The 26,076-nt window shown below is 39.8% G+C and overlaps 1 protein-coding gene across 2 annotated transcripts; it reads left to right on the top strand.

Moving 5' to 3' along the window:
- Positions 1-8,278: 8,278 nt before the first annotated feature.
- On the top strand, positions 8,279-10,795 carry LOC134324842 (claspin-like). Of its 2 annotated transcripts, none has more exons than XM_063006729.1 (7): positions 8,279-9,508; positions 9,611-9,742; positions 9,857-9,973; positions 10,066-10,215; positions 10,293-10,400; positions 10,486-10,612; positions 10,711-10,795. In XM_063006729.1, exons 1-7 carry the CDS (start codon positions 8,314-8,316, stop codon positions 10,763-10,765), a joined length of 1,884 nt encoding a protein of 627 aa, XP_062862799.1. In that variant the 5' UTR covers positions 8,279-8,313; the 3' UTR covers positions 10,766-10,795. The 2 variants fall into 2 exon arrangements, with proteins under 2 accessions (XP_062862799.1, XP_062862792.1); XM_063006722.1 differs by having other exon boundaries at positions 10,708-10,795.
- The last annotated feature ends 15,281 nt before the right edge of the window (positions 10,796-26,076 follow it).

The raw sequence follows: 26,076 nt of genomic DNA, 5'->3' as shown, positions 1-26,076 counted from the left end.
TGAATGCCCTTTTATTTCTGAGGTAGGTACAAACTATGCAAAACAATGCTGCACATTTCCCTTTAAATGTAAAAAAACTGAAATGAAATAAATCCGACATTAAATAAATAAATGAATAATACAAATAAAGAAAGTATGCTCACATAAATAAATTTGGCTGGAAAATTCCGAACCTGGCAACCCTGTAGTGACGTCAACCAGACGAGGTGAATAGCACCCATTCCCTCTGCTGTTTAAAGTGAACAGCGATTCATTATACATGTAAACCGATTTGAATCGTTACACATGTGAATCGATTTTTAACTGTCTTGTGGTGCATTGTTACATCCCTACTAAATATATATAAAAACTGTAAAAAATACAGTATACAGTGTATCACAAAAGTGAGTACACCCCTCACATTTCTGCAGATATTTAAGTATATCTTTTCATGGGACAACACTGACAAAATGACACTTTGACACAATGAAAAGTAGTCTGTGTGCAGCTTATATAACAGTGTAAATTTTTTCTTCCATCAAAATAACTCAATATACAGCCATTAATGTCTAAACCACCGGCAACAAAAGTGAGTACACCCCTAAGAGACTACACCCCTAAATGTCCAAATTGAGCACTGCTTGTCATTTTCCCTCCAAAATGTCATGTGACTCGTTAGTGTTACTAGGTCTCAGGTGTGCATAGGGAGCAGGTGTGTTCAATTTAGTAGTACAGCTCTCACACTCTCTCATACTGGTCACTGAAAGTTCCAACATGGCACCTCATGGCAAAGAACTCTCTGAGGATCTTAAAAGACGAATTGTTGCGCTACATGAAGATGGCCAAGGCTACAAGAAGATTGCCAACACCCTGAAACTGAGCTGCAGCACAGTGGCCAAGGTCATCCAGCGTTTTAAAAGAGCAGGGTCCACTCAGAACAGACCTCGCATTGGTCATCCAAAGAAGCTGAGTGCACGTGCTTAGCGTCACATCCAACTGCTGTCTTTGAAAGGTAGGCGCAGGAGTGCTGTCAGCATTGCTGCAGAGATTGAAAAGGTGGGGGGTCAGCCTGTCAGTGCTCAGACCATACGCCGCACACTACATCAAATTGGTCTGCATGGCTGTCACCCCAGAAGGAAGCCTCTTCTGAAGTCTCTACACAAGAAAGCCCGCAAACAGTTTGCTGAAGACATGTCAACAAAGGACATGGATTACTGGAACCATGTCCTATGGTCTGATGAGACCAAGATTAATTTGTTTGGTTCAGATGGTCTCAAGCATGTGTGGCGGCAATCAGGTGAGGAGTACAAAGATAAGTGTGTCATGTCTACAGTCAAGCATGGTGGTGGGAATGCCATGGTCTGGGGCTGCATGAGTGCAGCAGGTGTTGGGGAGTTACATTTCATTGAGGGACACATGAACTCCAATATGTACTGTGAAATACTGAAGCAGAGCATGATCCCCTCCCTCCGGAAACTGGGTCGCAGGGCAGTGTTCCAGCATGATAATGACCCCAAACACACCTCTAACACGACCACTGCTTTATTGAAGAGGCTGAGGGTAAAGGTGATGGACTGGCCAAGCATGTCTCCAGACCTAAACCCAATAGAACATCTTTGGGGCATCCTCAAGCGGAAGGTGGAGGAGCGCAAAGTCTCGAATATCCGCCAGCTCCGTGATGTCGTCATGGAGGAGTGGAAAAGCATTCCAGTGGCAACCTGTGAAGCTCTGGTAAACTCCATGCCCAGGAGAGTTAAGGCAGTTCTGGGAAATAATGGTGGCCACACAAAATATTGACACTTCAGGAACTTTCACTAAGGGGTGTACTCACTTTTGTTGCCGGTGGTTTAGACATTAATGGCTGTATATTGAGTTATTTTGAGGGAAGAATAAATGTACACTGTTATATAAGCTGCACACAGAGTACTTTTCATTGTGTCAAAGTGTCATTTTGTCAGTGTTGTCCCATGAAAAGATATACTTAAATATCTGCAGAAATGTGAGGGGTGTACTCACTTTTGTGATACACTGTATATACCGTATATATGAGTAATGTTATGTTTTTCAAGGTATACACGGGTGGCGCTTAGTTGGCGCTGCAGTGAATTACGCTAACCCACTAGTGCTGGGATCTAGGTTGTGGGCATGTGTGCATCAAAATACAGACGATTGGCAATGTCTGAGGAGGATGGCCGAGGGCCCGAGATGGATTAGTGTTCTGTTCGGGGTGTGTTACTGCATCACACCCAGTGATACCAGGGAAACCCAAACCCAAGAGACCTCTGACCAGGGTAATGTGGTGGTAAAAACATGAAAATAAAATTAATTAAATGAAACACCTAGGCTGTTAGGACATTTCTAATCCATATCCTCTAAATCTCTCAGTGCTTAAAGTAAATACTGGTGCTATCTGTGCTGATCACAATAAAGAATTCACCATTAGGATATGGGCTAAGTGGGTAGCATTTGATCCCAAGGTGGGGCAGTCCTTTCTGTGTGGAGTTTGCATGTTCTTCCCATGTCTGCGTGGGTTTCCTCCGGGTGCTCTGGTTTCCTCCCACAGTCCAAAGACATGCAAGTGAGGTAAACTGGAGATACAAAATGGTCCATGACTGTGTTTGATATAACCTTGTGAACTGATGAATCTTGTGTAACGAGTAACTAACATGTCTGTAACCAAATAAATGTAACCAAAGAGTGTAAAACATGACGTTAAAATCCAAATAAACAAACAAACCATTAGAATTTGGGGTACAAAAATGCACACCGGTGCTTTAAAACACCTCTAAGACAACTACATAAAATGGTTTGGCTATTTCTGAAACGGTGATTTTGAACATTTGAAGATGCTGTTTTGCACGTTATGGGTTGAATTACTTTAGTGTTAAACAGAAGCAAGCATTAGAAAGCCTGTGAGTATTTTGAGAAAGTCAAATCTAGCAAAACCTGACTGGCCCTGCAGGACTACACAGCCAGTAACTGTAAGAAGATTACAAAATGTAAAAAGAACTCCAACACATCCTGCATCTACTTATCAAATAGGTGTCGTTCAAGAACGTGTAATTTTTTTCCTGTCAATCAACCCTTCTGAAATAAACCTGCCAACATTTCAGATCTCTCATCCGTCAGTCTGAAGGAAACAGTTCAGAGCTAACACACAAATATTAGCTGTTAACTCACAGGCTGTCAGTGTGCTCGACATACTCCAACTCCGAGCAGCATGTGAAGGGAACATTCTTGCCTTCTGCCATGTGCTGACATTGACGTCAGGGACTTACAGCCTGTCTGTCTCATGTTTGTTTGCAGACCTGATTATTCAGTGGTGTAAAAAATGTAATTGCATCCTTTTAACTGCCTATTGCATAACTGATTTACTAAATTCATTAATTTATGTATTGTCTTTAGCCTGGTCAGGATTGCGGTGGGTCTGCGTCATTGGGTGAAAGGCAGGAAACACCCAGGACAAGTAACCAGTCCATCACAGGGCACACACACACAATCACACACATTCATGCACACATACACACTTGGGATAATTTCTAGCAGCTCCAATTAAACTGAGTGCATGGCAATGGTAGCTCAGCAGATAATGTATTTGACTAGTAATCATAAGGTTGTTCCACCTTCAAGCCCCCAATTGAATTCATGTTGATTTCAAATTATTAAGTAAAACATTCCACAAAGGGACATAGTTATCCTAACCTCCTTTCACTCTTGTGATGTTTCTCGGTTAACTGGTATAAATGTCACTAATCTTGAACAGTGGAGGCTTAACACTTACTGCAAACTGTCTACTGGAACACTATGCAACAGTATGACAGAATATTAGAGCCACTGCAAAAAAAAATATTTTTAAGTTTCAATTTCGAGAATAAAGTCAAAATTATTTCAAATTAAAGTCGAAATGATTTCGAGAATAAAGTCAAAATATTATAGCCAAAGAGTGTGCAGCCGTCGTAGACTTGTTGTTGCTGTGAGTCGACAGTGCTACCCACCGAGCCACTGTGCCGCCGGAAGACAAATTGACTACGCTAAATCGGGAGAATGGGAGAAATGCATAAATAAAAATAAAAAATACAAAATCTGAGGTAACTGAGGTGAAGATTTGGAGGAATATTGTGGATCTTTGTCCTGCTAAAAGATCCAGTCATGACCCAGTTTTGCTTCCTGGCTGTGAAGGATAAATTTTTTTTGGCTAAATCGTCATCATTTAGCGTTATCCTAGATGTATTAAATATTCTACACAAAGCATTATAGACTAATATTTTCCTGTCTACAAAAACAAGAAAACCAGAAAATATGTTTTGCATTTTAAGGCAGTGATAACATTTAAATTTCAGTACAGTAATATAGCCGTCTTTTTAAGTGAATGCCCTTGTGCTTTCAGTATACAGCAGTGGGAGCTGCAGCTGTGGGCAGAGTTGAAAGCAGCTTATGTAAGAAGGCAGTACATTGTTGTTTCTTCATCGCTTCAAGCGCTTCCATATGAAGTGAGGATAACACACTCATACGCATGCTAATATCGAGCTCCTCCATCACTGAGATTAACAGTGAAGCAGCACTTCAGCTAAAGCTCTGTATAAAGCACACTTTCTTTATACACGACATGCACCTAGAACTCTGTATTACATGTGGTTGACCTGTAAAACATCTGCTTAGAATTCTAATTTGAAGGATTTATTCCATGGTTGTAGATTATTCATATTTAAACCATTTCAGGTCTAATAAAGTCTTTTACTACCCTTGATTTTTTTCCACACTTTGTGTTGTGGATTAGATTTTTAACTAGTAAGAATGACATTTTTATAACTTTGTTATACTGGTCGGTGACAAAGGGTCAGTCGCATTATCTACACTAAAAGTTTGAGTGCGCATCTAAACCATGCTTCATGGTAAAATAATTTTTACAGCGTAATAAACGTAACTAACTTAAAGTATGAACAAATTTCAGATTACGAACAGAAATTCGCGAAATACGTGACGTCACGAACAAGTTGACTCCAACCGTCTGTCTCTCTATATATACAAGGAGGGAACATTCGGACAGCGGACGGTGTTTTCTTTATATTTTGTAAAATTCCATATTAAATTGTCCTCAAAGAAGGTGCAGAGGATGTCCAGTGGTGAGAAAATGAAAAAACCACTATTTGTTGTGTTCTATAATTATATTATAATATATATAATATATATATTATAATTATAATTACTCCTGCCAGTAGCTATCACTGTGTATCAGGCAGAGGGGACAGTGAGTGAGAGAGAAGAAGGAAGTCGGCTGAGTAAAGTATTCTTTCTTTCGTGCAATTACACCTACAAAATACAAAACTATTGAAATAAAGAAGGAAATAATAGAGAAATATGAGAGTTATTGTTTCTGGTAGATACATTTTGTTAAAAAAAAAAAAAAAGAAGGAAATGTATTATGGTGTATGGTACAGCACACATACTGTACTGAAATGTGGTGTGTGTTTCTTATGTACGGTACAGTACTACTGTGTATTGTTGTTTATTATTGTTTATTACAGTAATGTCTATTCTATAATTTAAGATTTAAGGGAAAATATACTTGTATTTATAAGAAAAAAGACCATTTAAGAAATTAGAGAGGTTAGGTAAGGGGGTGGATTGGGAGGTCTGGAACGGATTAATTGTATTTACATAATTTTTTATAGGAAAAATAGGTTTAACTAACGCACATTTTGACTTAAGAACAGCCCTTCGGAACCAATTAAATTTGTAAGTCAAGGGTCTACTGTACCAAGTTTTGATAAAAATGTACCAGAAAAAAAATCAGATTTCCTCTGTTATAATTTTAAAAATCACTTTCCTGCCTACTCATAATACAGCCTTCAGTTTTTACTTTTACAATTTAAAGAAATTAACTGACCAATTTTTACAGATGGTTCTTAATCTTCTTTTTTTAAATGATCTTAGTGGTGGTATTTGATATCAATTTGATTTGCTTAATTTATTGGACTTCAAATAGTGTTCTAGACACAACCGAATAGACACTACACAATTTTATCCCATTATCCCATATCTATATAGTGCAGTTGTAGCCTAGCGGTTAAGGTACTGGACTAGTAATCAGAAGGTCACTGGTTCAAGCCCCACCACTGCCAGGTTGCAGCTGTTGGGCCCTTGAGCAAGGCCCTTAACCTTCAATTGCTCACACGGTATACTGTCACTACTGTAAGTCGTTTTGGATAAAAAGCATCTGCTAAATGCCAAAAATGTAAATGTAAATGTTTTTAAATGTGCCAGTACATCACTGTGCACAGTGCAGTAAACCACACCGGACAGGACGCCAATCATGTCTTTATGTAGCCTGACTGTCCCCAGCACCTCTGGGGATTCGAACTCTGGACTCCAGCAGTAGTGGGCTAGCATAATTTACTCTTGTACTGTTGTGCATTCATTTGATTGAGGATTTATTGCTTTTGGGAGAGGTAACAGTTCAGCTCTGTGTATGTGTGGAGTACTTAGCGGTGTGAGAACACACTTCTAGATTTAACCTGATGCCACCTCCAGTGCAATGTCTCACTCTGAAATGTTCCTGCTTAAGTGAAAATCACAGGGACACGAGAGAAACTCTCAGTACAAAAAAGGAATCTGATAATGGGGTATTAACAGCGTTTCTTAAAATTCCAGCTTGAGAGAATCACTTCATTGGAAATGAAACAAACACTTTGAGTTTACAGAGCAAATAAAAGCAAATGTAAAAATGCTTATCTAGTTGTACAGTGCAGTGTAAAAGTATTTGCCCCGTTCTGATATCAGCAGTTTTGTCACACTAATGGCACAAACTTTTAGATCCTTAGACAACATACACTGATCAGCCATAACATTAAAACCTCCTCCTTGTTTCTACACTCACTGTCCATTTTATCAGCTCCACTTACCATATAGAGAAGCACTTTGTAGTTCTACAATTACTGACTGTAGTCCATCTGTTTCTCTACATACTTTTTTAACCTGCTTTCACCCTGTTCTTCAATGGTCAGGACCCCCACAGAACCACCACAGAGTAGGTATTATTTAGGTGGTGAATCATGCTCAGCACTGCAGTGACACTGACATGGTGGTGGTGTGTTAGTGTGTGTTGTGCTGGTATGAGTGGATCAGACACAGCAGCACTGCTGGAGTTTTTAAATACTGTGTCCACTCACCGTCCACTCTATTAGACACTCCTACCTGGTTGGTCCACCTTGTAAATGTAAAGTCAGAGACGATCGCTCATCTATTGCTGCTGTTTGAGTTGGTCATCTTCTAGTCCTTTATCAGTGGTCATTGGATGCTCCCCACGGGGCGCTGTTGACTGGATATATTTTTGGTTGGTGGACTATTCTCAGTCCAGCAGTGACAGTGAGGTGTTTAAAAACTCCAGCAGCATTGCTGTGTCTTATCCACTTATACCAGCACAACACACACTAAAACACCACCACCATGTCAGTGTCACTGCAGTGCTGAGAATGATCCACCACCCAAATAATACCTACACTGGGGTGGTCCTGGGAGAGTCCTGATTATTGAAGAACAGCATGAAAGGGGGCTAACAAAGCATGCAGAGAAACAGATGGACTACAGTCAGTAATTGTAGAACTACAAAGTGCTGCTATATGGTAAGTGGAGCTGATAAAATGGACAGTGTGTGTAGAAACAAGAAGGTGGTTTTAATGTTATGGCTGATCGGTGTAATAGATAGATAAAAAGACAGTCAGTCAGACAGGTAGGTAGATAATATACAGATAGACAGATAGGCATACAGACAAACAGACAGAAAGACAAGTAGGTAGATAACAGATAGATAGATAGATAGACAGACAGACAGGTAGATATTAGATATCTGCAGTGTGTAATAAAAACTTCCAGTTTGCTAAACTCACTTAAACTTAACCATCATGACGTATAAAAGAAGATAAAAAAGCTAAAACTAAACAAAATAAAACTGAAGTTTAATGGGAAAATATATAAAAAAAAAACATAAATAGAAATTGTCATTTATAATCAGACTGGCTTTTAAATAATAAATAATCATAAATAATAATAATAAAATAAGTGATAAATAGTGCAGACGATAAATAAGATCAATAAGATGATAAATGTACCATTGGTATTAAAATGTAAAGATTTTATTCTGTGTGCGTGACTGAAATGTTTATGTTTAAATTCTATCACACTGAAGCCTCCACATCCCCACATAGTTACTGTTGCTACGTCAGGACCCATCAAGGATTCTACTGTGATGTCATAGTTGTAGAGGTGCAGGTAGTTCAGTGCGCTGCTGCATTCGGATCATTCTGTGTTGAGACACCGAAGAGGACAGTTGCAACGATGGATTGTCTGTGGACCTGGTGTCCGATACGCCGCCGGCGCTCTTCCAGCCCCGCCGAGCCAGAGACGCCCGATACAAACGAGGCTAAAGAAAAGAAAAAAGGAAAGAGAAAGTGGAAGAACATCTTCAGCAGGAAGCGTAAGCCGAAAGATGCAGGAAAGCTGCTGGAAGAGGCTCTGGAAGACAAAGTTCTCCAGCAGCCAGAAGGTGATGAGGGTCTGGAGCTACACTCCAGCTTGGAGGACATTTCACCTGGTGTACTGGAGATCCACGCTGACACCGAGGCTGGAGCTCTGAAACACACCAGCCTGGATGAGACCAGGGACGATGCTGAGAGACCCCTGCCTGTCAGAAAGCTCGAAGCTGAAGCTAAAGGAAAGAGAAAGTGGAAGAACATCTTCAGCAGGAAGCGTAAGCCGAAAGATGCAGGAAAGCTGCTGGAAGAGGCTCTGGAAGACAAAGTTCTCCAGCAGCCATTAGGTGATGAGGGTCTGGAGCTACACTCCAGCTTGAAGGACATTTCACCTGGTGTACTGGAGATCCACGCTGATACCGAGGCTGGAGCTCTGAAACACACCAGCCTGGATGAGACCAGGGACGATGCTAAGAAGCTCCTGCCTGTCAGAGAGCTTGAAGCTGTAGCCCTGAAATACACCAGCCTGGATGAGACCAGGGATGATGCTGAGAAGCTCCTGCCTGTGGAGGAGCTTGAACCTGAGGCTAAAGCCCTGAAAAACACCAGCCTGGATGAGACCAGGGACGATGCTGAAAAGCTCCTGCCTGTCAGAGAGCTTGAAGCTGAAGCCCTGAAATACACCAGCCTGGATGAGACCAGGGACAATGTTGAGAAGCTCCTGCCTGTGGAGAAGCTTGAATCTGAGGCTGAAGCCCTGAAAAACACCAGCCTGGATGAGACCAGGGACGATGCTGAGAAGCTCCTGCCTGTGGAGGAGCTTGAGTCTGAGGCTGAAGCCCTAAAATACACCAGCCTGGATGAGACCAGGGACGATGCTGAGAAGCTCCTGTCTGTGGGAGAGCTCGAAGGTGAGGCTGAAGCCCTGAAGGACCTGATGAAGACCATCCTGGTAGAGTCTGAGGAGACCAAACTTCAGAACGGAAGAGACTCTGAAGCTGACCAGGATGACCAGAATGAGCCTGAGGAAACCTCCGAGGAGCTAAAGAACCGAGCTCACGGTAAGAAAAGACTTTCAAGAGCACGTAGAGCAAAATGACCCTGGCGTCTATAAATATTTCAGCTTCAGTTACAACCGCTAATTCATAAAATCCTAATTGTAGATGATGGAGAGAATTTAGTCGGCAAAGGTGATGATGGTGGCATCACTGGAGAAGACGGCCGGAAAAAGAAAACCAGGAGAGGAACCCGGGGACACGGCCGGAAAATAAACCACAAAAAAAACGATAATGAAGGTAAATAAAAGTTAAAAGATCAACATGCGTCCACATACTGGAACCACTGTGGGATCTGATCTATCACTCTGATCACTCTGATCTGATCTTCTTTATTCTGCACTTTTGTTTTAGGATCTAAGATAATAAACGCGATGAACGTTGAAGATGAAGCAGAAGCTGAGGTCGCTGAGATCAAGAACGTCCACCCTGATGAGAATGGCGACCTGCTGAATCCTGACCAACCTCTGGGTGAGGAAAGAAATCAGTGTATACAATAATGATCAGCAGGTCTTAATAATTAATAATCAGTATTAATTTAATGCTTTTATTTCACATCCCAGTTGAAGAATTCATGATGAAAGTGTTGGCTAACACGGCTGAGACCAAAGCCCTTGAGAAGGTGGTGGATGCTCAAGCCAGTGCTCACACTTTAAACCGGCAGGTGGAGAAGAAACTAAAGAGGATGGAGAAGATAACGGAGCTGCTTCTGGGTACGTCATGAAAATGAAACCATTTATAAAACAGTAACACCGATGAGACTCTGAATTACTGACGTCTTTCCAAATAGAAGCAGGAATCGAGAAAGGAGCTGAAGCTGAAGCTCAGATGAAAGCCGACGAGAAGCTGAAGACCGGATGCTCAGAGGCTTCAGAAATGACCGACCTCGTACCTTCAGGTAAAAATGGTACCGAGACTTTTTACAGCACAAAGAAACATTAACATTCGAGGTTTTCTTACTGAATTATTGATTTATTTTAAAGTCAAAAAGAACAAAATGAGGAAGGATGACGCCAAGAACGCAGTGAAACAGCAGAAGAAGACCAGATGTGGCACTCAAGGCCGTGGAAATCAACTACAAAAAAGACGCCAACAACAACAACAAAGAAGGTAAATATAAGAAAGTATTAAAAGCAACACGAGATACAAGCGACCACAAAGATCTCACATGTCAACGTTTATCATTTATGTTTCTGTGTCTAAAGCAGAAGCGAGTGCTGCAGTGAAGCTTCACGTCGACCTCAGCGACTATGTGTTCAGTAATAAAACTAATAAAGCATAACAGCAAACGTTGGTCTCGTGGTGTCTGGTTCTTTTTAAGATCAAACCCAAGTTTTTAGGTTTAAGCTTTAGACAGATAGACAGATAGATTGATAGATAGACAAACAAATAGACCGACAGGCATACAGACAGATAGGTAGATAATAGCAGTGGTATATAGTAACAAAGTATTAATACTTCATTACAGTACTTAAGTAGTAACATTAAAACCACCTCCTTATTTGTACACTCACTGTCCATTTTATCAGCTCCACTTACCATATAGAAGCACTTTGTAGTTCTACAATTACTGACTGTAGTCCATCTGTTTCTCTACATACTTTTTTAAATCTGCTTTCACCCTGTTGTTCAATGGTCAGGACCACCACAGAGCAGGTATTATTTAGGTGGTGAATCATTCTCAGCACTGCAGTGACACTGACATGGTGGTGGTGTGTTAGTGTGTGTTGTGCTGGTATGAGTGGATCAGACACAGCAGCGCTGCTGGAGTTTTTAAATACCGTGTCCACTCACTGCCCACTCTATTAGACACTCCTACCTGGTTGGTGCAGTGCTGAGAATGATCCACCACCCAAATAATACCTGCTCTGTAGTGGTCCTGGGAGTGTCCTGATTATTGAAGAACAGCATGAAAGGGGGCTAACAAAGCATGCAGCGAAACAGATGGACTACAGTCAGTAATTGTAGAACTACAAAGCGCTTCTATATGGTAAGTGGAACTGATAAAATGGACAGTGAGTGGTTTTAATGTTATGGCTGATCGGTGTATATACATACAGTGGTGTATAGTATTGAAGTAATAAAACTTCATTACAGTACTTAAGTAGTTTTTTGGAGTATCTGTACTTTACTGCAGTAAACTGGAGTTCAACTTTTACTTTACTACATTTTTTAAAGAAATTGTGTACTTTTACTCTGATACATTTGCCGTCCGCAAATTTGTTACTCGTTACTACAAAATAAAACTGCAAGTTTGTTTTAGCTAAGTGATGTGAGATGTGTGACAGACTGCACACAGGTTTGGCGAATCTGTGCTTGTAAATGAGATCTGTGGTTAAACACATTAATGCGCAGATGCAAACATGTTTTCTAAAAGCAATCGGAGCGAAGCGCGTCGTTCACCCAAAGACACCATTTTCGATTACATTCGAACCACAAATATTACGTTTCACTAAATTTGTTTGTAATTAATTCAGTGCAGACATGAAGACGTGTCCATCATTTTTAAAAACTCACCTACGGACAAATATTTTCTCAGATAACTTCTGTATTACACGGGCAGAGGAAAGATTCATGGTGCTGAGGAAAATGCACATCTTTAACCCTTTAAAGGTCTCAACAAGAACTCAACTTACCCAACCTTTTATGGATGATTTTTCAGCAGCTGACTTCAAGTTGACATATAAGTTAGAAATGGTGTTTTCTTAAAGTAAGAATACCAATATTTTTTTAGTTTAACACATGCCAATCAGGGAGTAGATACGGCCCAAAAAAGATTATTTAAATACAGCTTATTTTTACCCAAATATTTAGATTTGAACTAATGGTTGAGCAGATCATTAAAGAGCTAAACGTGCCACACGTTTTGTTAAACTTTCTTGAGTTTTGCTTCAAATGAATTCTGCCAAAATTCAGTTGTTTTTGGTTATTGGGATATATCTGTGACTTGAATGTACAACCCAAATAAAAAAAATGGGACAGTATAGAAAATGCAAATAAAATAGATGCAGGGTTTCTTACATTTACATCGACTCTTATTTCATCTTACAGTGGGGCCAAAAAGTATTTAGTCAGCCACTGATTGTGCAGGTTCTCCTACTTAGAAAGATGAGAGAGGTCTGTAATTTTCATCATAGCTACACTTCAACTATGAGAGACAAAATGAGAAAAAAAAATCCAGGAAATCACATTGTAGGATTTTTAAAGAATTTATTTGTAAATTATGGTGGAAAATAAGTATTTGGTCAATAACAAACAAGCAAGATTTCTGGCTCTCACAGACCTGTAACTTCTTCTTTAAGAAGCTCTTCTGTCCTCCACTCGTTACCTGTATTAATGGCACCTGTTTGACCTCGTTATCTGTATAAAAGACACCTGTCCACAGCCTCAAACAGTCAGACTCCAAACTCAACCATGGCCAAGACCAAAGAGCTGTCGAAGGACACCAGGAAGAAAACTGTAGACCTGCACCAGGCTGGGAAGAGTGAATCTACAATAGGCAAGCAGGTTGGTGTGAATAAATCAACTGTGGAAGCAATTGTAAGAAAATGGAAGACATACAAGACCATTGATAATCTCCCTTGGGGTCAAGATCTCATCCCGTGGGGTCAAAATTATCATGAGAACAATGAGCAAAAATCCCAGAACTACACGGAGGGACCCGATGAATGACCTGCAGAGAGCTGGGACCAAAGTAACAAAGGCTACCATCAGTGTACACACTACGCCGAGAGGGACTCAAATCCTGCAGTGCCAGGCGTGTCCCCCTGCTTAAGCCAGTACATGTCCAAACCCGTCTGAAGTTTGTCAGAGAGCATATGGATGATCCAGAAGAGGATTGGGAGAATATCATGTGGTCAGATGAAACCAAAATGGAACTTTTTGGTAAAAACTCAACTCGTGTTTGGAGGAAGAAGAAGAACCCAAGAACACCATACCTACTGTGAAGCATGGGGGTGGAAACATCATGCTTTGGGGCTGTTTTTCTGCAAATGGGACAGGAAGACTGATCCATGTTAAGGGAAGAATAAACGGGGCCATGTATCGTGAGATTTTAAGCCAAAACCTCCTTCCATCAGTGAGAGCATTGAAGATGGAACGTGGCTAGGTCTTCCAGCATGACAATGATCCCAAACACACCGCTCGGGCAACGAAGGAATGGCTCCGTAAAAAGCTTTTCAAGGTCCTGGAGTGGCCTAGCCAGTCTCCAGACCTCAACCCCATAGAAAATTTGTGGAGTCCGTGTTGCCCAGCGACAGCCCCAAAACATCACTGCTCTAGAGGAGATCTGCATGGAGGAATGGGCCAAAATACCAGCTACAGTGTGTGCAAACCTGGTGAAGACTTACAGGAAACGTTTGACCTCTGTCATTGCCAACAAAGGTTATGTTACAAAGTATTGAGTTGAACTTTTGTTATTGACCAAATACTTATTTTCCACCATAATTTACAAATAAATTCTTTAAAAATCTTACAATGTGATTTCCTGTATTTTTTTTTCTCATTTTGTCTCTCATAGTTGAAGTGTACCTATGATGAAAATTACAGACCTCTCTCATCTTTCTAAGTAGGAGAACCTGCACAATCAGTGGCTGACTAAATACTTTTTGGCCCCACTGTATATGGACCCAAAATATTTCATGTTTTGTCTGGTCAACTTCATTACAATTCTTAACATACACATACATGCATTTTAAGTTTACAACGCATTCTAAAAAAGTTTGAACAGCGCAATTTAGCGCTAATAATAAGGTAAAAAACAACAACTAAGTAATGACATGATTCCAAATAGGTGATGTGAACAGCTGATTATAATCATGAATTGGCACAAATCATGTTCAGATGGAAGGAAGAAAAAAGCTTGTTAAGGTGGTTTACAGGCTTAAAAGAACAATCCTCGTATTTTTCAAAATGACCGCTTCAGTTTATACTAACAGCATTTACTTTTACTTCTACTTTTAATACTTAAGTACATTTTATATCAGATTACCTTTGATACTTAAGTACATTAACATCAGATACTTTTAGACTTTTACTCAAGTAATATTCTAAGGTGATTTTAAAAATTTTTTGGAAAAGTACTTTGGATCATTGTTACTGTACAACACAAACATGCATGAGCTTCAAAGGTTTTCTTTTATGCAAGTTACCTGGTCCCCGAAGCTACATCCACATCGCCACACTGAACTCAATAATTAAATTAAAAATACTTTAAATTAAAAATGTATCTATCTGGGCAATCCTTCATTCACTCATTTAACAATATATTCATTTATCTATCACTGGTTAATATGATTTTTTTCCCTCTGTGCAGTTAGATTTCTAGCTTTTGCCTGAGAATACTGAATGACCTTCATCATCTTAACAGACCAAAACCCTGACTAGATGGAAAATCAATTTAAACATTAAATGTTAAAAAAACCTACATTAAATGTTATTGTTCCCAAAATACCTTTTTCCATTTTATTTTTAAAGCCTTCTATCTTCTGCATTTGCAGCATTTTTTTTGTACATACAAATTCAACACAGAATCACAAGATGCACAAGCTACACACAAAAGCCATGAAGCTCAGAGAGCTTAATACTATAACATTTACTACAGAGCTATAAAAGTGTCCTCCTAATTAGAGGCTGTCTAATGACGAACAGTTTTCCTGTGGAGACTCATTGTGTAATGCAACTGGCCGGTGATTTTAGATGAGGTGGGATGTTTGGATCATTTAATGAAGACACCGCAAGAATCAGTTGTGTAATCAGTGTATGTAATTACTATGATGATTGCACTGCAGGTAGGAACGGCAGTTTTAAGGTGACAAGCATGTGAATGATCACTTGATGTTCTTGACATTTTTTTTTCTTTATCCATGTGAAGAGCAAAACATTTTTAAAAAATAAAGTTAACAGTGCTGTCGGAATTGTTATTGTATGGAGGCTACTACAAAACCAGCTGGTGAGTAGTCACAACTATCTGTAGCTTGTATTGTTATTTTATATCTTAAGACAAAGAAAGTTTACTCTACCCCAGACCTGGGCATTGTACGGCCCGCGGGACATCCCTAACCGGCCCGCATGAGGTTCGAGGCAATTAAAAATTAGATGTAAATAAATGTACATCAAACATGCATTACAACAGGATTGTTTTTGATGGGAGCGCTGTGTCTTTAAATTTCCATAAAAGTTTCGATTTCCGTGTGTGCGAGTGCAGTTTACCGTAATGCGAACAGAACTGAGTGTGACTGATGGTGGAGTTTTTAACAAGACATGAACTTCCGAAGTATTTATTTACTGAAGTCAGGTGTAAAGCTGTTTAAGGATCACAATTTAGGCTCTAAATCGTGGTACTAAACAGAGAAATACAACAACATGAACGATGCAGAGCGTCACACCTGAAGCATAACTAACTAAACTGCAAAAGCAACAAGGAATTTTTGTTTTTAAGTTTTACACATCCAGAACTGAAGCAGTCAGGACCAGCTTTGTGATTTTAAAAAGAAAATCCAAAAATAACAAAGGACTGAAAAACAAATGTGGTAATTAGACTCAAAACAAAATACTGTAGTTTAAAAACCTGCACATTTGTTCACATTTGTTTTTTTTTTTTGCATTGGTTTGTTTAAATAGTAAAATAATGTTGATGTTTTTTCTCTGCCTACCTCTAATTTTCTGATTGTAACATCTAAACATTAACAGCTTATTAGAACTTCACAATTTACTGCTTCTCATAAAGAGTGGGCAGTTGTAGCCTAGTGCTTAAGGTACTGGACTAGTAAATACAAGGTCACTGGTTCAAGCCCCTCCACTGCCAGGTTGCTGCTGTTGGGCCCTTGAGCAAGGCCCTTAACCCTCAATTGCTCAGACTGTATACTGTAACTATAATGTAAGTCGCTTTGGATAAAGATGTAGACGCTAAATGCTGAAAATGTAATGTAAATGTAAATAAAGATAAAATTAATATTAAGCGGAATTAAGTTCACCTTATTGGTCCGGCCCTCCACAACAGTCCCAGTTTCTTATGTGGCCCCTTGGAAAATTTAATTGCCCACCCCTGCTCTACCCTAAACACAGACTTGAGAACAGTTTACTCTATTCTTTTTAAGATTAAGGTAAAAGGCCAACTGTTCTTCTAAAAGCAAAACATCCCATTAGCTATTATACTGTATTTATTATGTGAGCATATACATAGCAGAGTTTGGTCAGTCCAAATGATCAATTTAAATGTACACTCTCAGTTTTTTTGTTTGTTTATTAGCTTTATTATGTTTTACACTTTTGGTTACATTCATGACAGGAACGGTAGTTATTCATTACACAAGATTTATCACTTCTCAAGGTTATATTGAACACAGTCATGGACAATCTAGTGTCTCCAATTCACCTCATTTCACTTGCACGTCTTTGGACTGTGGGAGGAAACCGGACCACCCGGAGGAAACCCACACAGACAAGGGAAGAACATGCAAACTCCACAAAGAAAGGACCCGGACCGCCCCACCTGGGGACCGAATCCAGGACCTTCTTGCTGTGAGGTGACAGTGCTACCCACTTAGCCACTGTGCCGCCCTATTAATGTATTTAATTGCATTAATTATTACTTATTTATGCAGTTACTTATGTACTTTATGTATTTAATTATTATTATACTCTTGGTAAAAGTTTTTTGGTACAAATTTTGAGTCTTTGTATTTATTTGTGGGTTTTTGAAAATGTGGCATATCTTCTGTGTCACAAATATACAAACATTACATCTCTGGTACATCTTTAATTTACATTTTCAGCATTAGCAGACGCTTTTACCACTGCGACAGTATATTGTCTGAGCAATTGAGAGTTAAGGGCCTTGCTCAAGGGCCCAACAGTGGCAATCTGGCAGTGGTGAGGTTTGAACCAGCGACCTTCTGATTACTAGTCCAGTAATTTCTTTGTTAAGCAGAATTGGTAAAGTTTACCCTACCTTAAACACAGGCTTGCATAAACTCTACATATTCTTCTTAAAATTAGGATGAGAAAGCCCTTTCCAAAAGCTTTTTGACAAGCGTCCGGGGTCATTGATTCTTTGGAATAACCAATAGCAAAAAAATCATATTCATCATATAAAAATCAATTCATACGCTGTGTAAGGATCCTAATTGGCGCAAGAGACACCTGTGCAGAGTGCATGGGCGAGAATAGGACGTGCTCTCCTCGGTATCCCTCAGCAGCAGAAGACAAATTGACTGTGCTAAATCGGGAGGAAAATGGGGAGAAAATGCATTAAAAAACATAAATTTTGGTCATCTACATTTCCCCCTTTTAATGCTTGTGGGTTAGTCTAATTGGTGCATTTAAACTAGCCTCATTTATTCATACCAGTCACCAGTTGTAGCCATAATCACTAATGAGTAATAATGTGGCTACACCACCAAATTTATCATGTATGTTGCTGTATGCATACTTTTGCCCAAGAAGATTTAATGACATTTACTAATCACCTACAATCACCCTTGAAAGACAACAGAATTTTTAATATATGCCCCCACCGAGCACTGATTTTATAAGCTACACCCACCATACAGATGAATTTTGTGAGTATACAAACACTGACTGTAGCCCATCTGTTGCTCTGTACACTATGTCACCCCCCTGTACCCCCACAGACCAGATGTTATTTGGTCTCAGAAACATACAGTAGATTCATTGACTACTCCAAACTATCCCTAGTGTGTTGTACTGCAACAGACTGGTGCCCGGTCCAGGGTTTATTTCTGTCCTGTGACAGACCCACTGTGAAACTGATCAGGACAAAGTGATTTGTACTAGTAAAAATAGCAACAAATGTACATTTTAATTGATGTTTATGGTACGAATGCATACAATACTACCTTTTTTCTACAGTTCCTACATAAATTTGAACATTTGTAAATGTAACACCAAAATGTACTGGGGTTTGGTTGGGGTCAATAAAACTAGTTTGTGGCCTGCAGGCCTGCATTTGATATCCCACCAAATTGTCTAGACGCAGTTTTACTACAGGTTTACTCATTGATTTGTTTAGTCTCTTCATGGTACCCTATGTACTGCATATTACTCAGACGCTGGCTGTTCTCCATGTCCTAGCAGCTGATTAGCACCAAACAGTTAGCTTGATGTAATAACTGCCATATGGGCTGCTTTTCATCTCTTTACCATCTCTAATGAAAGGCAAGATCAGGCATCCAGTAAGCCGAGGTGTCAGGCTTAATATACACATTTTTAAATGTTACATTGTAATTAAGGGAAACAGCAAAAAGCATTCTTGGCTACAACTGGCTAGGCTGGTATACTTAGACAAACAGTCTGGGGTTGCCCACTGAATGTACTTTGAAGAATATACTGGGATTTATACTGGGATAAACCAAACGCAAAACAGACAGCTGAGCATTTCCACTAAAGCTTATCACTGATAAACACAGATGAACTCAGAAGTGTGTTTTTACCCTGCGACACTAAGCTGATTTTACAGAAGCAACACCAACAACAAGTATGACAAGCAGGTGACCGTAAATTGTCATATGAGAACTGTGGAGTTCCTACTGCCCTCCTGCCCCGTGTACAATGCCAGTGTTTATGCCAAACATTTCATGGCAACCATGCTAAGCCTCATGCTGTTGGCCTTTTCTGGTCTGTGACCTTGCACTCCACTGTGCCATCAGAGCTATAATCACCGCCGCCTGCAGAACGGATGGAAGACTGTGAGACTTGTTAGGCACTTTTGTCCTCATTATTAACCTAATTATGGATGGGATTCAGAAACCATATGAGCTCTCGAAACGACTTCCTCTCTCTCTTGATTAGCTAGTGTAGAACGCTAAAATATTTGTTCAGTCACACCAGTTTAACAACTGCATGCTCTTCAAAATGTTGGATGGGTTGGCTGGATGCACTGAGATTTTTCTGCAAGATGAAATTGATATGAATATTATACAGCTGTCCTCATTTCAAATGAGATGCATTGCTCAAAATGTTTCTTTATTATTGTTCTTTTAATTTTCCAATCCATTGAAAAATATTTTTTTTTTTATTTGCATTTAATTTAACATGTTATTTAGTTTATAAGACTTTTTTCAGCCATGGTACCATTCAAATCAAACTTTTTCTATTGCTTTCTATTGCTTTCCCATCCTGCTTCATTTCTACTGGGTTCTGTTTTAGTACCAAATGTTTTAGTTCAGGTTTGGCAGAGCCAGGATTCAAAACCTCCAACCTCCCAGTTGGTAACCAACAGCTCTAACCAGTAGATTACCACAGTCCCATACAAGAATATGTTGTCTTGTCTGAACATTAATATGAAGTTGCACCCACTTTGCAGCTATAACAGGCGCCACTCTAAAAGAAGGAGTTTGTTCTAAAATTTTGAACATAATGATGTTAGAATGCCTTCATTTGCCGTTTATACATACACAGATCAGGCATAACATTATGACCTCCTTCCTAACTGACTGGTCTGCAGCTATGCAGCCCCATATGCAACAAACTGCGATGCACTGTGTATTCTGACACCTTTCTATCAGAACCAGCATTAACTTCTTCTGTTGGATCGGACCACACGGACCAGCCTTCGCTCCCCACCTGCATCAGTGAGCCTTGGTCAGCCATGACCCTTTCACCGGTTTACCACTGTTCCTTCCTTGGACCACTTTTGATAGATACTGACCACTGCAGACCGGAAACACCTCACAAGAGCTGCAGTTTTGGAGATACTCTGACCCAGTTGTCTAGACATCACAATTTGGCTCTTGTCAAACTCACTCAAATCCTTACGCTTGCGCATTTTTCCTGCTTCTAACACATTAACTTTGGGGATAAAATGTTCACTTGCTGCCTAATATATCCCACCCACTAACAGGTGCTGTGATGAAGTGATAATCAGTGTTATTCACTTCACCTGTCAGTGGTCATAATGTTATGCCTCATCAGTGTATACACATGTACAGTACACTAAAATTCTTTCTTCGCATATTTCAGCTTGTTTGAAAGCTGGGGTCAGAACGAAGAATCAGCCATTGTACAGCACCACTGGAGTTTAAGGGCCTTGCTCAAGGGCCCAACATTGTCAACTTGGTAGATTTGAACCCTCAACCTTTTGATTGATAGCCCAAAGCTCTACCCACTAGTCCCTAGTTTTAAGGTCAGGGCTCTGTGCAAACCAGTAAAGTACCTCAGTAGCTTCTTTGAAACCATGTCTTTATGGACCTCAATATGTACACAGGGGCAAGGTCATGCTGGAACAGAGATGGAAGCATATGCATTTTAATATAATTGGTTTTATACACCGGTTAACAATGGGAACAGCTGACACACCATAACACATTAACCTAACATTAAGAGGGGTGTCCATATACCTTTGGTCATATCTTGTATCAAAAGCTGCAGACTTTTGTATTAAACATAACGAAATTGATGAGACCCTGCTGCCTTGATCTCAAAGCACCTGCCTATAGATCACTCGATAACAGGTCGACTCATCAATCCAACTCTGCTAACTGTCCAAACACAACTGCTCATCCTCCTCATTCATTCATCAACAATCACTCACACACATTCTAAATAAACATCTGGATTGCCCCTGCTGATGATTTTTGGATTTTGGATTCAGAAAGTTCAGACCCCTTCACTTTCTGCACACTTTACTGTGTTGTGGATTTGCTTTTGAATAGAAAAAAACAGGCATTTTCCCCCATCAGTCTGTAACCCATATGGACAAAGTGAGTTTTTCGAATACAAATCAAAAACTGAAATCACAGGGCCGCTCAGGTGGCGCAGCAGTAAAGTACGCTAGCTCACCAGGGTTGGGGTTTCTCAGCTCTGCCTTTACGACTAGGCTGGGCGGCTGTATGAACAACGATTGGCTGTTGTTCAGGGTTAGAGGGTAAGAAAGTCGGATCATAGGGCAAGTCAGTTGAGAGGCGTCCTCAGTCAGCGGTGAAGGATCGAATCAGTATAGAGGACGCATTCAGGGTAATTGGACATGACTAGACTGGGGGATAAAAATTGGGGGGAAAAAGAGGAAAAAAAAAAACCTGAAATCACTTATTTACAAATGAAGCCCTTTTGGTTAAAATAACAGCTGTAAGTACTAGGATGTATCTTTAGAAGCACTACATACATAGATTTAGGTGTTTTTTTTCCAGTTCTTCATGGCATATCATTTCTAGCTCCAATTGGATGACAAGCATCTGTGAAACTGGGTTTAAGTCTAAAGTTTAGAACTGTGGCTGGGCCACCAGAAGACATTTAGCTAGAAGCTACTCCAGTGTTTTGGGGCAATGTCATGTTTACATTTACATTTTCAGCATTTAGGAGACGCTTTTATTCAAAGCAACTTTCATTACTGGGACAGCAACTAAGGGTTAAGGGCCTTACTCAAGGGCCCAACAATAGCAACCTGGCAATGGTGGGATTCCAATTACTAGTCCAAGACCTCGGCCGCTAGGCTCCAACTGCCCCTCATGTTGAAAGGTAAACTGTTTCTCTAGTCTGAGTTTACATGCTCTCTGGAATTGCCCCTGCCATTGAAAAGCAACCACAAAATGCCACCACCACTATGTTTCTCCATTGGCAGGGTATAATACAAATGATATACAGAGCATGTTTTTGCCAGACATCGTGCTTGCTGTTCTGCCCAAAAATGTTCATTTTCATCTCATCAGACTAGACAATCTTTTCCCATGCTTCCAAGCTCCTTTACATTTCATTTAACTTCAAGCAGACTGTCATATGTCCTTTCCCTAACAGAGACTTTAGCCCTGCCATAAATGCCCGACTAAATGAGAGCTGTAGAAATGATTGTTCATCCAACATGTTCTCCCATTTCTGTTCTGGACTTTTGGAGCTCTTTTCTGAATACCAAATCTGGTCGAAGGTTTTGTCTGAAGGTTTAAGGTTGTGCCAATCTTCTTTAGTTTTAAAATGAGTGATTCCACTGTGGTCCTGTTTTTGCATGTTCTCCCTGTGTCTGCGTTGGTTTACTCTAGGAGCTCTGGTTTCCTCCCACAGTCCAAAAACATGCAAGTGAGGTGAATTTAAGACACTAAATTGTCCATGACTGTGTTTGACATTAAACTTGTGAACTGATGAATCTTGTGTAATGAGTAACTACCGTTTCTGTCATGAATGTAACCAAAGTGTAAAACATGACGTTAGAATCCTAATAAACAAACAAACAAACAAAATCATATAAAAAAAACAATAAACTGTCAGTAAAGGGGACTGAATGGGTCTTTCATCTGCAAGCCCGGAGTGGCTAATCGGGAGATTCGGGAGGATTCCTGATGGGCCGGCTCATGTCAATCTTGAGTTTGGGCCGGTTGGATGGGAAAAATAATTTTGACACTTATCTGTCACTTATCTAATCTTCTTCTTGCATTCATTCTCCATTCATCTGACAGCGCAACCCCTACATCGCAGTAGATTAGATGGGTTCTACCATCTGAGGGAATTCTCCCCTCCCAAATGTTTAAGTTGGTTGGGCCCACGAGGCGTCTTTTCTGGAGCGCCGGTAAAAGTAAATATAGCAACAGAATAGAGCAAACCATCAGTCGGTGGTGATGGAGGGCAGGAAGAAGATGCTGCCAAATGTGCCAGATTAACAGACCTGTTTTCCAGATGATAGACCCCAGTTGCAGCCGGTAAAGAAAGGCTATTGCGCAACATTTGCAAAGTCAACTTAGCGTAGTTTATTTTGTAGAACCCAATACACACCATTAATCACAAATATCCAGTTTCAAGCTGAAAATAATAAACATAATTTGAAGTGTAATATATTAAATAGCCTAACTCATTAATGGAATGTTTTTGTTCCGACGCTACTGTACGGATGATCCCGAGGAGGCCATGACTACTGAAGGTACAGGTAGAGGATAGTCTAACAGAGTTATTTAAACTAAGATAGTTATTTGTAATGTAAAATATAATGTAGAGAATATACGTACATGATATATGTTAAATTGTTCAGACATTCAGAAAGATGTCAGCACGATAGCCTAATTTATTTTAACAAATGGAGACAAATAGCCTAAATCACTATCAATTTTACACCATCATAGTAAAGGCTAAATTGTAAAAAAAAAAAAAAAAAAAAAACTTCAGGCAGAAACCAGTGCACTGCTTAGGAGGCTTTTGATGCTGTAGGTAGCCTACTAAATATGCGTGTAGTTAAGCTACTTAAGAGTTTAGTGTAAACCTAACAATAGAGCACCTCTCTGTTGGGAAGACAAATGCAATTTTAATTTTAAATTATTGTTATTTCAACTTATTGCTCCTGTACAAATGTAAATGCGTTTTCATCTTTATCACATTTTTTTTTACCTTTTAAATCTTTATCTGATTTAAATTTGAATTAAACATGTTTAAGTGAAGTTTTCTGTTTTTACCAACATATACCTGAACTTATACCCAATAAAAAGGCATTGTAAGAGCTAGCTGCTGTTTCATTTATTCAAATTCAAACTCCATGGAAAAAGTGGGCCGGGTTTGGGCATGAAACTCCCGGGCTGAAAAAGGGGCCCACTCCGGCCCTGTTCATCTGGCAAAAAAGCCAAAGTTAAACCAGCTACTGTAAGTTTCTTTTATGTTTGAGTAAGAAAATGTGTAAGTGTGTCTTACTCTGTGATGGACTGGTCCTTGTTGGGGGGGCGTATTGCTGCCTTAGCTCTGGTGTTTCTAGCTAGCACCAAACACTGACCAGAATTAAACAGTAAGTGAAAATGAATAAATATAATAAGTCCTTAAATCCACACTAAGTGTATTTAAATCTTTTTGGATGCACAAGTTGGTCAAAGTGTAAAAGTAGAATCAATGGACAGTCATCTAAACAATTTGAGTGATATAATGTGGCAGTCCAGTCATGTTACAATATCCAAAAACAGGCCACTTGACTGTACTTTAATTGGTGAAATTGAACAGTTATGTGCAGATTTGGTTTTGATTTCAATATTGTTTAAACTGACCTTTTACATTTACATTTTCGGCATTTAGCAGACGCTCTTATCCAGAGCGACTTACAGAAGTGCCTTTTAAAAGTAATAGTCATAATAACAGTTAAAAGTTACTTTAAAAAATAGGATTTTAAAGTAAAGTTTTAGGTGACTTTAAATGTTCCTTGAGGCTTGGAAGTATAAAAAATAGAGCTTGATTTTGCAGAACTGTGTCAGAGGTGGTGTAGTCCATTTCAGCGAGGCATTCCCACATTTTATTCTCCCCATGAGACCCAGTCGTGGAAAGCTACTGAAAATGGCCTTCATTTAGAGCACTTCTGCCAGATCTGCTGTGTCCCAAATCTAATTGCCTGCATTTCTCATTAATACAGAGATCCAGGCCCCCTGTGAAAGCACTGTTTAATACTGCAAAGGTGTATATACAGGGAACAAGCTTTTTTCACTGACATCTGTTCATGTTATATGTAATAGGAGCCTGTTTTTTGTTTTGGCTCAGTTTAATAGTACAGTGGATTTAAAATTTTCAATTTTCACTGATCAACTTAAATGTATTTTGTAAATATACAGAAATTCAGAATTTGATGCCTGCAACCAAGGACTTAGCCATAATTTCAACATTGGGGGGACCAAGGCTATGAGGGATGGAGGGGTTTGGGGTTCCTGCCATTCTGCAATATACCTGCCATTTAAAAAACTGATGGGAACAGTGGGAGATCCTAACCTTACACAATGCTAGTGAGATCTTTTTACATCAGTAATACTGGGGAAACATCCCAAAGTTGGAAGAGAGGTAATTTCACCACGGTTACATCAGCTTTCCTATTAGTTACAGTGGGGCCAAAAAGTATTTAGTCAGCCACTGATTGTGCAAGTTCTCCTACTTAGAAAGATGAGAGAGGTCTGTAATTTTCATCATAGGTACACTTCAACTATGAGAGACAAAATGAGAAAAAAAAAATCCAGGAAATCACATTGTAGAATCTTTAAATAATTTATTTGTAAATTATGGTGAAAAATAAGTATTTGGTCAATAACAAAAGTTCAACTCAATACTTTGTAACATAACCTTTGTTGGCAATGACAGAGGTCAAACGTTTCCTGTAAGTCTTCACCAGGTTTGCACACACTGTAGCTGGTATTTTGGCCCTCCATGCAGATCTCCTCTAGAGCAGTGATGTTTTGGGGCTGTTGCTGGGCAACACGGACTTTCAACTCCATCCACAAATTTTCTATGGGGTTGAGGTCTGGAGACTGGCTAGGCCACTCCAGGACCTTGAAATGCTTTTTACGGAGCCACTCCTTCGTTGCCCGAGCGGTGTGTTTGGGATCATTGTCATGCTGGAAGACCCAGCCACGTTCCATCTTCAATGCTCTCACTGATGGAAGTAGGTTTTGGCTTAAAATCTCACGATACATGGCCCCGTTCATTCTTCCCTTAACACGGATCAGTCGTCCTATCCCCTTCGCAGAAAAACAGCCCTAAAGCATGATGTTTCCACCCCCATGCTTCACAGTAGGTATGGTGTTCTTGGGATGCAACTCAGCATTCTTCTTCCTCCAAACACGACGAGTTGAGTTTTTACCAAAAAGTTCCATTTTGGTTTCATCTGACCACATGATATT

The sequence above is a fragment of the Trichomycterus rosablanca genome, chromosome 1 (genome assembly GCF_030014385.1).
Source record: "Trichomycterus rosablanca isolate fTriRos1 chromosome 1, fTriRos1.hap1, whole genome shotgun sequence".
NCBI lineage: Eukaryota > Metazoa > Chordata > Actinopteri > Siluriformes > Trichomycteridae > Trichomycterus > Trichomycterus rosablanca.
This window is presented reverse-complemented; position numbering and strand designations above follow the sequence as displayed.